Source organism: Diceros bicornis, chromosome 21, assembly GCF_020826845.1.
Source record: "Diceros bicornis minor isolate mBicDic1 chromosome 21, mDicBic1.mat.cur, whole genome shotgun sequence".
In the NCBI taxonomy this organism is placed as follows: Eukaryota; Metazoa; Chordata; class Mammalia; order Perissodactyla; family Rhinocerotidae; genus Diceros; species Diceros bicornis.
The window spans coordinates 26,458,327-26,470,871 of record NC_080760.1 but is presented as its reverse complement, the minus strand read 5'-3'; the positions used below and the strand labels follow the sequence as shown (position 1 = coordinate 26,470,871).

The window sequence follows — 12,545 nt, the reverse complement described above, 5'->3', positions numbered from 1 at the left end:
CATTGCTTTGATTTAGAATCTGTAAACAAAATATCACTAGCATTTGGGGGGAAAAAAAAAACAACCTACAAATGACAAGCAGGCAGGAAGGAAAGATAATTGTAGACAAGTTAAAATCCATAGACTACAATGCTAACCGGGGAGTCTTCATCTGGAAGTGTAATAGTCAGATTTTGGCTGACTTAGAATAGTAACTAAGCTTTTGAGACTGTTTCAGACTTTTAAGCTAGATTCAGCTAGAAAGATTCGCTTGACATGGCTCAGTAGTTTACACACAAGAATGCTCAAAAAGGATTTTCTTCCTTAAAAGTTTCAGAGAAAAAGTAAAATCTAATTTTAAATACTTGGTCTTGTCTTGGCTATACTTTTCAATAGTAATTACATGTTAGTTTGTATCTTCACAGTTATTTAATCTGGATATTTCTCCTGCCTCACCCATCATTTAGGAGGCTTGAAGAATTGATAAGAGCCAGATTTATGTAAAAATCAAATCTATGTCTTCTCGATTTATAATTTTGGCTATTTTGAGGTTTATTTTACGTTAAAATTGAATGGTGATCATCTATTTTGTAAGATATAAAAATCATCTTAATTTTATAAGCATTATGACATCTTCGTTTTTAATATAGTGAACATATTTGTTTGAAATCTCATTTTACTCAATAAGTAAAACGTTTTTTCTATTTTTCCCTGTGGTTTCAGATATTCGTGAAATAGCACTGTACTTCGTTAAGATGAAATACTAAATGCAAACATTTAAACATTTGCAACATGCCAAATTACCAAATGTATAAATAATTTTTGGGGGAAGGGATTGAGAAATTACATTTGATAGTTATTATGAACAATGTAAATTGATGTCTAGATTTCATCTAAACTTCACAGACCCAGAAAATACAGCGAATTTCTCAAATTAAATAGAAAGGGCTGCACTTTCAGTTTCCATTGTCTGGCTATTTCACAGATCTGCTCCATTTTTTGTGATACTAAAAGGGAAATATGAATCATTCTCATGGGTGTTTCGGGCCAGGAGTTGTTAGAGCGTTAGCAAAGAATTTATCTGCTCTGTCTTCACGTACGAGTATTGGCCATTTCCTCTCTTGGGCTGATCACTGCACAGATTCTCATTTACTTTGTGGTCCATTTTCTTCGAATTCACTAATTAACTTTGGCTAAAGGTTATTTCAGAAGCCAAGCAGGTGTCATCAAAAGACACTTTCGTGGCAGACATATAAGAGGCAGTGACAGTGATGTCATCGAGCTCTGTGCTGAAATGATCCGACTCCTTGATGACACTGTAATTCAGGGCCACACTGTAGTTAGCGGGTTTCTCTGTCGGCTTCTGCTTGCAGTTGCAGAGCTTTCTGAAGGCTGCTCGGAATTTCTGGGACATGAGATTGTAAATCACTGGGTTGATGGCACTGTTGAGATAAATGCAAATTCTGCAAAAGAGCAAGAACCAATTTTCTTGGAAAGGGCTGGAGAGAAATGAGTTGACAACCACAAGAGTTCTGTAGGGCATCCATAACAGGGCAAACAGAATTACCACCACTGCCAGCATCTTGGTGACCTGCGGAGAAATAGAGAGAAATGCAGTACGAACACAGATAAAAACACAACGATGAAAACAAAACAACTGCCTCCCCACCGCCCTCCAACGTCTAGTCCCCAAGAAGTAGTCTGAGACATGGACTTAAGTGCAGGCAATTTATTTGGGAAATGATCCTAGGAGGCAGGATGAAGGATATTGAGGAAAGTGCAATAGAGGAGGAAAAGTCAAAATAGGGTGTGTTATTGAGACAGCTCCCATTGTGGGCAACTGCACTTTAGGATTATCTGTCCAGAGGAAGAGAGGATGGGGCATTGATACACTGGCCCCCCTCTCCCTTTGTTGAAGGATGCCCTTAGGGGCTTTAATGGCCCTGCACTTCCAGGATTCTCCTGCCTGGAAACTCCTGGTGGCTTCAGAGAGACCCTTGAGGCAGAGGAGAGACAGCAAGGGAGAGTGGATACCTGAAGTGGGATGTTCTCTGCAAGCAGGAACCATCCATTATAGCCATGGCTGAAATCAGAGTCTGGCTAAGAGTATGTGACACAGGGTATCAAAGGATCTGTGACAAGCATTAGGACACCCAGAGTCTAATCTCATCTTTACTTACCTTATGTGTGGCCTCAATAAATGATCTTAATCTTTCTTATAGCTCGTCTGTAAAATGGACCCGATATTGCTCCACTAAATCAAAGGAGGTGACAGAGTTTGAAAAGGATAAAGTGTCTTAAGCAAAAAAGCCAATGGTTATTGAATGTGTACTATGTGTCAGACACTATACTAGCTGTTTGACATATGTTATCACATTTAAACGACTTAAAACCCTCCAAAATAGGTATTGCATGCTCCATTGTTCAAATTAGAAAACTGAGATGCGGATGCTGGGAAGCGGTTTGGCAGAAGTTGTAGAGTCTTAGAGCCGGGATGGGAATTCAAGTCAGTCTGAAAGCAAAGCTTTCGCCCTTCCTACCGCACAGCTTCCCTTCAGGGTAAAGCAAGACAGAGGACAGGGAAAACAAACCTGGGATTTTATGCAGAGCTGACCCTACTCCTAAGTACAAGCAAGGCATGGCAGCTAGGACAACAGGTAGGATGAGGTTAGTATCCAAGATTGCACAGGGACAAGATTATCAAAGAGCATAATTTAGCAGATTCTTCTCTTACTCAGCTCCGTGCTCAGTAAGATGCTGGGGATTGGCCTGAACTCAAAGTATATCCTCTGGCTTCGACTTTATAAGTGATTTTAAGGCCTTAATGAAGTCATTTATCTGTACTTCCATTTCTATGTCTGAAAATACGCCTGATCATAATGTTTCACTTACTTTACAGAGATATTGAGAAAATAAAATAATGAACGTGATAAGGACTTTGAAACATTAAAGCACAACGGAAATATTACCCTTTGATTAATGATAATATAAAGAGACCATAATATTTCAACTATACGAAGGGCATATTAAAATTATAGCAGTGATTATCTTTGGGTGGGGGAGATAATAACTGATTGCTTTTCTTCAAGAGCAACACTTTACACATTTTAAAATAAGTTTTCAGTTATCTTTAGTCTCTTGGCGGAGTTTGAGAAATCTCAGCTTCCCCAGCCTAGACGTCCTAGACGTGCTGAATTTGAAATCTACCCAAAATAGAGGAACTCATTCTTCCTCCCTCGTCCCTTTTAATCTCCCAGCTGTTTCACTGAAGCCCCCGCCAGCAGCCTCTATCTTGTTCTGGCACGGAGAGGGATCTTGTTTTTAGAGAGGGCTCTTTAAAATTCTTTAGTGTAGAAATAAAGATTCCACATCTAGACACCTACTCTGTCATTAGTATTTACTATAATTTCAGCTCCCAACCTTGTACTTGATCTGGGTAATAGAACCTATCTCGATCTCCTGTGCTAGAACACCTTCCTTTTTTCCCTAGTACTCCTACTCTTCTGATCCTGGGGCTCTGTCTTACCCTTAACCACGTCCCTTCCACCCCAGCTAGGAACTCCCCATGAGTTCTGCATTGTGGAAATGATGCTACCCTCTTGCTGTCTATAGTAATTGCCTCCTTTCTTGGCTCTCCAAATATCATGTGCTATAAGACTTCTCATCTATGGGCACACATAGCCCTTATCTCTTCTTGAACCACTACTATCTCTTTTTGAATGACTCCTGCAGCTACCTTCCTTATGGCACCTATGAGCTATCCACCTACTCTCCAGTTACAGTGTTTCCTCTGCTTCCAGAGGCATTTTATCACTTTCTTGAAGCTCTCCCTGCCCTCCACGAAGGTGCCCAAGCCCTCCTGTTCTACCTCACTCACCGTTCCCTGAGCTTCTCTTCTGAATCAGTGCGCGCAGGAGAGTTACACTTCATATTTTGCTCCCTGCGGGGAGAGAAGTTGATTTTCACATTGGTTCATGTAACACCAGGTAAAATATTCCAGAGATTCTGATTTCTTTCAGAGATGAGGGGGATCTACTCAGTCAAGAGGTTAACTGAAGCCTGATTTTTCCTAAGCAGACTTTCAAGATTAAGTGCTTTAATTGGTACTAGGAAATCAAAGGCTTAATTCAGTGATATATACTCTGAGCTTTGGAAGGAGCTATAGTTATTATCATCTTTATCATCATCATCATCACTCACACCCCTGCCTTCGTCCCCTGCCTAGTACTCCAGGTTCTCTGACGTCAGGTTACTGCTTCACACTTGCCAACATCCTCCCACTCCTTGCCAAGGACTAAGCATCCTACATTGAATCCCTGGCTAGATTTACAATTAGATTGCTACCATCACATTTGAGTCCTTTATGATGGTCCATCATAAAGATATGTAAACATTGTCTAATTTAATGTTTATAATAACTCCATCTATAAGCTAGTATTAGGTCTATTTTGCGTATGAAGAAATTGGGGTTTAGAGAGTGTATCTGATTTGTCTAAGGACACATAGTAGTCAGTGACAAAGCCATGATTCAACCTAAGTCTACTTAAGCCAAAATCCATGCTCTTTCCTTTACACTTTGCTATTTCTATGAAAGTCTTTTGCATTTTCAATGATGAGATTTCTACTGCATTATCCCCATTATGGTCAACAAAACGTTTAACTTTTCTGAGTATAAATCCAACACACTGATCACAGCTAAATTTCTGAAGTTAAGGTTGAATTTCATCTATCTTTATATTTTTCTCTACAATTGTCATATGAAACATTGAATCCACATATAATACGTACCTACCTCTTCTCACTTAGCGTCAGTGAGGGAGCAACTTTCATTGTCTTAAAGAAAAGCAACCTGTTTCAAGGTTACTGTCTCTGCCATGTGCTTCCAACCCCCTGTGCATACTTTGACATCACTCCCAAAGCTTTTTATTGCAATGAGCTATGTTTATCCACCTCTCCAATAGATGGTGAGCTTCATCAGGGCATGGGTAAGTTTATTCATTTCTTGGTCCTCAGGGATTTAGTACAGTGACATAAGATAGCCCTCAATAAATGTTGAATAAATTCAAGAATGGAAATAATTATTTCAAAATATGTAACCATGATCCTTTTCTGGGTTTTAATACTCCAACATATTGTTAGAAGATTTTTGCAAACATTTTATTTTTTAGTATTAAAAAATCCCTTTTAAATGAAGATTGGTTAATTAGCAAAATGAGTCATCAACACATTTCAGCTTTTCGTTTGAAACATATTTCAAAATTTTGAGAAGGTGTGGAATGAAACAAATATAATGATGTTTCTAACGTTGACCCAGAGGAAAATATGTCTCCATTGGGATGATAGAGGATACATTTAATCCCACTCATAATTATTTTTAATTAATTCCAAATATCTTTGATTGAGCTTAATCTCTTTCTAAAATGTTCACAAGTTTATAGTATAGCCATAGCTTGGATTTTAACAACTCTTTCTCAATATAGGAGCAAACACCTAGAAAGGAAATGTCCTGGAGATTGGCTTGCATACTCAATTAATTTCACTGTGGTTGTTGAAGTTTTATTTCTGTTGTTATTCCTATCCCAAATAAAGTGACAAAAATGCAAATTTGAAAATATCTTTGGGCCACTGTTTTTAAGCAGTGGTATTTTTGCTGAGGCAACGCATGGGATATACAATGAGATGAAAGATTTCTTCTTTACAGAAGCCTCTGCCCCAGAATATAATGGTCCCTGAGAAACAGCCTGACACAATCTTCAGGGGAAAATGATCTTACAATATATTTTTGATTGGGCAGGAATTTATCCATTCATTCTAGGAGATTCATTTGCATTCCTACTGTGAACGAGTCAATATCCTGGCTCTTGAGGATTCCACAATGATCCAGAGATCATGTCTTGCCATCCAATGGCTTCATGAATCTTATGATCTGATGGGAGGTTATAATACAAAGTGATAAATTCTAAGATAGAGTCAAGTTTTGATTCTATGAGAGCACCTGATCTGGACTTAGAGTTGAGGGTTGGTTAGTGTGGGCATTCTGGTCTCAGTGACATCTAAGCTAAAATCTGAAGGTAAAGAGAGGCAGGAGAAGAGTTCCTGCAGAGATTAGGTGTGTGTGATGATCTAGAGGCATGACATAGTGGGACATATCATGGGGACCAGAAGTAATTTAGTATGCAAGTTCCACTTGCAGATCATGTAGAGAAGTGGAGCTATCTCTTTCTCTAGGAAGCTTGTGGAAACCATTACAAAGCCATCACTTTTATATGACGAGGTGATGTCATACTCTGTGGGGTGCTTGGCTTTCCATTGCTGGGACAGAAGGAGAGATGCAGCTGCCAAAGGAGATACAGAGTGCTGAGTTCTGAAAACATCAGTTCCATGGAGCCATTTTCGTCAATGAGGACGTAGGCAGCCATTTTTTGCCAAGTATATTGAGGGCAAGGAAAGGAGGCTATAAAAATCAGTTGATTAAAATATAGTGTTTAAAGAAAGAGAATCCGTGCAGAGACGGTTTGAGGAGAAGAGCAGGCTGGGAACAGGAGGGTCTAAGTTAAATGGGCCTCTGTCTTTGGCCACCAGGCTCAAGGGTTACTTTTTCACGAGGATCAGCTTGAAATTTTAAATCAAGCCACACTAGATGTATTTTACTCTTCACTGTATTTAATTATGTGGAATAAGTGGCATATAGCTCTCATGAGAGAGTTTGGATTCAGTTCTTCCTACCACTGCCCTTTGTAATCTTTATGAAACCTCTAGATAAAGACTTTATTCAGGGGTTTCTTTTCTTCCTTTTTTTTTTTTTTTTTTTGGTGTGAACTGGATAGATTTCTATGAGATTGTTAAACTCGAGATTATGGTTCCTTGAGTGGACACAAGCTCAACTCTGCAATATGCGTGCTGCATGTGAAAAACGAGAGGATAATTAGGTTCTCTATTCTAGCCTGCCGAGGAACCATGTATTACTATTATCACTATTACTAGCACTGTGACTTTTACTACAAGTTCTAAAACTGTTAACTAATGTTTGTAAATTGCTTTTTTAAAAACAACAGTGTTAGGTTTATAGAAAAGTTGCAAAGATAACACAGAGAGTTTCCATATACCCTACACTAAAGTCCCCCTATTATTAACACCTTACATTAGTATGGTGCATTTGTCATAATTAATGAACCAATATTGATAATTTTTATATGGAGTTAGTTAACTCCATACTTTATTCAGATTTCATTAGTTTTTCCCTAATTTTCTTTTTTGGTTCCAGGATCCCATCCAAAGTCCCACATTATATTTAGTAATCACATCTCACTATGTTTCTCTGGGCTGTGACAATTTCCCTAACTTTCCTTATTTTTGATGGCTTTGATAGTTTTGCGGAGTACTGGTTACATATTTTATAGATCACCCCTCAACTTGAGTGTGGGTGATGTTTTTCTCATGGTTAGAAGGATGTGATGGATTTTGGGGAGGAACACCACAGGGATGAACTGCCATTCTCAACACAACGTATCAAGAGTGCATACTATCAACTTGACTTATGACTAATGATGTTAACCTCATATATTGCTTTATTGAGATATAATTTACACATAATTAAATTCATCCACTTAAAGTGTACAATTCAAAGGTTTTAGTATATTCACAGTTCTGTGCAACCATTATCACAACTTAATTTTAGAAGATTTCCATCACCCTGAAAAGAAACCCCATTCCCATTAGCAGTCACTCTCCACCTTCTCCCTACCTTCCCCAGCCCTCGGCAAACAATAATCTACCTTATGTCTCTGTAGATTTGCCTATTCTGAGCATCTCATGTGAACGGAATCATGGAGTCTTTTGTGTATGACTGGCTTCTTTCACTTAGCATAATGTTTTTAAGATTCATCCACGTTATGGCATGTATCAGCACTTCATTTCTTTTTATTGCTGAGTAGTATTCTATCCTATGTATATACCACAATTTATTTGTCTATTCATTTGAGTGGTTTCCACTTTTTGCCTATAATGAATAATACTGCTATGAACTGTTATTTGGGGGTGTCCAACCTTTTATGTGGATGCATGTTTTTATTTTTCTTGGGTATATACCTAGGAGTGGAACTGCTGAGTTGTATATTGCTTTTGTGTGTGTGTGTGAGGAAGATTAGCCCTGAGCTAACGTCCAATGCCAATACTCCTCTTTTTGCTGAGGAAGATTGGCGCTGGGCTAACATCTGTGCCCCTCTTCCTCTACTTTACATGGGATGCTGCCACAGCATGGCTTGATAAGCAGTGTGCCAGTCCTTGCCTGGGATGTGAACCCCAGGCCACCGAAGCGGAGCGCATGAACTTAACCGCTACACCACCAAGCCAGCCCCTGTATATTGCTTTTTAAGTTACAAAGTATTCAAGAATATTAAGCATTTAATCTGAAACAATTCTGAGAGAGAATTATTACTATAACACCTAGTAAATAGTGCTAACTGATTTTATAGATGCATTAGGACTCAAAAAAGATACAGAGTAAAGACAAAACTAAAACAGTTTGGACGCATTCTTAGGCTGCTGTTAAAAATTAGAGAATAACTACAAGACAGAAAAACATAAGTAAGAGGAAATGGGTATTTGGGGAGAAAATTATTATTTATTGTACTAATAAAAACTTTCATTTATTAGGCAAGCCTCTTTGGAGTGAAGTGGATAGTGATTATAGATATAGCTTTTGAGAGTTTTGCTTGAAAAGGAAGTAGTAAAATAGAAAGACTGCCAAATGGGGATGAAGATCCAGGAGAGAGAAAAAGAGAAAACAATTGGAGGAACTATCTTCTTGGCTAGGGAATGGCATCCAGTGCACAAGTGGTCAGATTGGCCTCTTTGCAAGTGTATATGCAAAATTACTTTTTCAATATTTGCCCCTTTTTTCTTAGCCATACTTGATCTAAGAGATCAAGATAATGCAGGAGAAAATGCCACTTTTTCTGTCAATACCCTGAATCCTGAATGGAGTCCCCATAGCAGTTAATTGTTTAATTCCTTGGAATTAACAAAGTACTTTCATTGCCGTCAAACCCACTTTGTGTTCACGGCCATGTGTGATCTGTAGGATACGTATTATTGCTCCCATTTCGTTCATGAGGAAATGGAAACTAAATTCAGAGAAGCAGAGAAATAAACTCATATAGCTCGTATATAAATAGCAAAGCTAGTTATTGAACTAAGGTGATTTGACTCTAAATCTAGTTTTCTTTCTAGATAATTGCAAAAATCAACATACATAGTGAGTTGAAAACTTCTAATTGCTGTAAATAATGTTTATAAAATATTTGGAAAGGATAATATTGTTGGCAGGAATCATTGGTAGCCTTGGAATGATGTGGTATTTTTTTTTTTGCCCCAAATTGGAGTGCTACATTTAGAAAGTACTGATAGGGAGAAGAAAGTTGTCATAACAAGGCAGATAGGAATCCTTCACACCAATCTATTTCCTAGGGAAAAATAAAGAAAATTAAAAACGCAAAAGTAATAATATGGAATAATAAAAGAAAATGGAAACTTCTATTTTTTTGGTCACTTAATTAATAGCATATCATTTATGAAGAGCTAGTTACATGGGATCTGGGGACATTTTGATTAATTATCAGAAACTAGTTTATTCGTCTGCCTAGGAAGTCATTGGGAGTTGATTGATACCTCAGTTCTCTACGAGATTTAGTTGGAATTCTTGTACTGATTCAGAAAAAAATTCTGATTTTTGATTCTATGTGTGATTCAGAAAAAATTCTGTGCACGGTCATGCTATTATCTGGACGTTCTTCCTTGGGAAACAAAGATTGTGGCACAGTTCTTCTGTATGTTACTGACTGGCAAAGTGTAGTGAGTATAGAAGAAAGACCCGGAATTGGCGCCTAGCATCTTGGTTTCACAATCCGTTTCCGACTCTGAGCGGATTGGGTAGGTCACATGACTTATGTCTGAACCTCATTTCCCAGAGTCAGTAAATGCTCAATCTGGATTCCTCTCAAAGGTCTCTTCAGTTTGAACATTCTAAGAACATCTAACTTATATGTTGCTACTGGTAACACAAGATTCAGACGTGTTTGTGATCATTTTCTCCTAATTGGGTTTTGTCACTTGGGGATTATAAGACCAGGCAAAGTGAAATAGTAGCCGGGGCATATGTATCCCTCAAGGTGCTCATAAACTATAGAAATAGATTCAGTTCCTAATCACAGTGATTGCCAGTAACCATCTTAATGGCTGCATTCACAGAGGTGATGCATTTTCCCAAAGTGCTGAAGAAATTACTATAATTCAGTTTAATTTCCTGTAGCTAACTAACATGGTGCTTCTCCAGACCCAGGACACTAGCTTCTTGACTTATTATTATTTTCTCTTTTAAAGTTCATTATAACTGAAATATTGTTCAAGAAATGGAGTTATAGAAAGGTATAGGAGTATCATTTAGAGAAGAAAGCAAATAACTGAATCCTTTTTAAGGAGTACTATCAATTTAAAGACTGAATCTGTAGAAGTTTTAAAAGGAATGGTTAGACAAAAATTATTTAATAAAATGTACCAGGGCTCATTCAAATATTTGGCTATCAATCATTTAGTAGCAGATATCTAAATTTCAGGGCAATTTTAAATCCTGAAAAAGCTTTCTTAGGACTAATAAGGCAAAGCCACATAAAAGGAGGTGATAATTTCATCAATAAACTTGTGTTTGAAGACTATCTACCACATTTACAATGAATGATCTTCAAGAACATCATAGTGGGTAACTTTAATTTGTGAATAGGATCTTTAGCCATTTTGGATCCCACATTCTACAATGCCAAAGCTCTGTGTTTGGCTTCATGAACAAAGCAAATCAACAACCAACTTCTATTGGATCTCTACTGCACAACAAGTTGGGAGAAGTCCTTAGTACATATCCTGCCATGTAATAAATGCTCAATGCACAGTTGAATTATTATTGAGTAAACATCTATTTTTTGCAAATGTTAAAATATAATTGTGGAGGTATGTGTGAGTTTAGGGCCCTTTAATATAGCAAAGTGCTCTAGTTCTTGTACTTCTTGACTGCAATATTCCCATTTTCAGAATGGGAACATTCTGGAAACATTTTCTTGGTTAATGAATATAAAACATCTAGCCTTTAATATTTAAATGCCATTCTTTGAAGGGTAACAATACGTTCTGTTTGGAACCTGTTCATGTTCTCCTGCATTGCGGCAAATTAACAGTGTTCTGTTACTGAAAATATTTTGCTCTCAGATGGACTTCAGCAAAGTGATCAATGATCCTTTGCACTTTGTTACATTAATTGAGCCAATTGAAGGATAAACTTGATTAGACAATTATATAAATCTGAATTTAGCCAAGCTTCTACACTGATTGGGGGTTATAGGATTTTCCTCCTGCAGATTGTTCTGCTTTGTTTTGACTAAGTGTCTGGACGTACAGTTTTTAAAAGACAATTATAATCAATGTGAGGTGCTTTATATCTTGGAGTGAGATCATTGGTGAGATTTAAAAATTGAAAGAGAGGGTCACAAATGGTCTTGGAATCAACTCAAAGTCAGTTAAACTATAATAAAAGTGAATAAACTCTGAGTGGTGATTCATGGTGAAGAGATCATGAGCTGTTATAGCTTGCATTGGGGATTACTTATAGATTTCTCCACAAGAGGCCACCTAGGGATACTAATTGGATGGGTTCTTAACTCTACCTGTCAAGTACTATATCTAAATGTTCTGTTCTGAATAGCCATTCTGGCAAGAAGCATTTTCTGGGCTCTACTCTAATTAAAAATATCCATGAAAATATTAGCAGAGATTCACAATAGAGAAACTTGTTGTATTTGATGATATTTGAGAAAGGAGAAGTAGTGATTAAGGGATAAGTAAAGATTAAGGGAAAAAATGGTGGTAAAAGAGTTTTTAAGTATAATTTTTATTTTTTAAAGACAGTTCGTGTGTTTTGTGTTTTTGCAGGAAAAGATTCACCCTGAGCTAACATCTGCTGCCAATCTTCCTCTTTTTTTTTTCCTCCCCAGAGCCCCAGTGTGTGGTTGTATATACTAGTTGTAAGTCGTTCTAGTTCTTCTGTGTGAGCCACCACCACTGTATGGCAAGTGACAGATTGGTGGTGTGGTTCCACGACCAGGAAGCAATGAGCACCGAACTTTAATCACTAGGCCACCAGTGCTGGGTCTAAGTATAAATTTTTAAGTATGGAGTATCCAGTAAAATTTCAAATAAACTTTTCTCCATAATTCTAGGGGTGCTGAGCAAGATGGACTTCTCAAGCAGAGCAGTTTCCTGAGTGAGACATTTGTGGGGACAGGACACTGGACTCTATATCCCAGGGGGGCTACACGTGCCAGTAGAGTCATGAGTTGGCACTGCTGTTGGTAAGATACAAGAGCACAGATGAGAATTGGAGTTACAGAATGCCATACATCTGTGTAGAACACAGTGTGACCCTTTCTCCATGACACATCCAGTTCTCCAGTAAAATTACTAAGCATCACCAAATGCCAAGAGTGAGGCATTTCTTGTAGAAAATGGACAGATCTCTGCAT

The 12,545-nt window shown here is 37.8% G+C and overlaps 1 protein-coding gene across 1 annotated transcript in view; it reads right to left on the bottom strand.

Moving 5' to 3' along the window:
- Nucleotides 1-1,162: 1,162 nt before the first annotated feature.
- TRHR (thyrotropin releasing hormone receptor) overlaps nucleotides 1,163-12,545 on the bottom strand; it is a 34,650-nt gene continuing 23,267 nt past the window's right edge. The window contains exon 2 of the mRNA XM_058564451.1: nucleotides 1,163-1,570. Within this exon, the coding sequence (XP_058420434.1) occupies nucleotides 1,163-1,570 (408 nt within the window). The remainder of the gene's footprint in view (nucleotides 1,571-12,545) is intronic.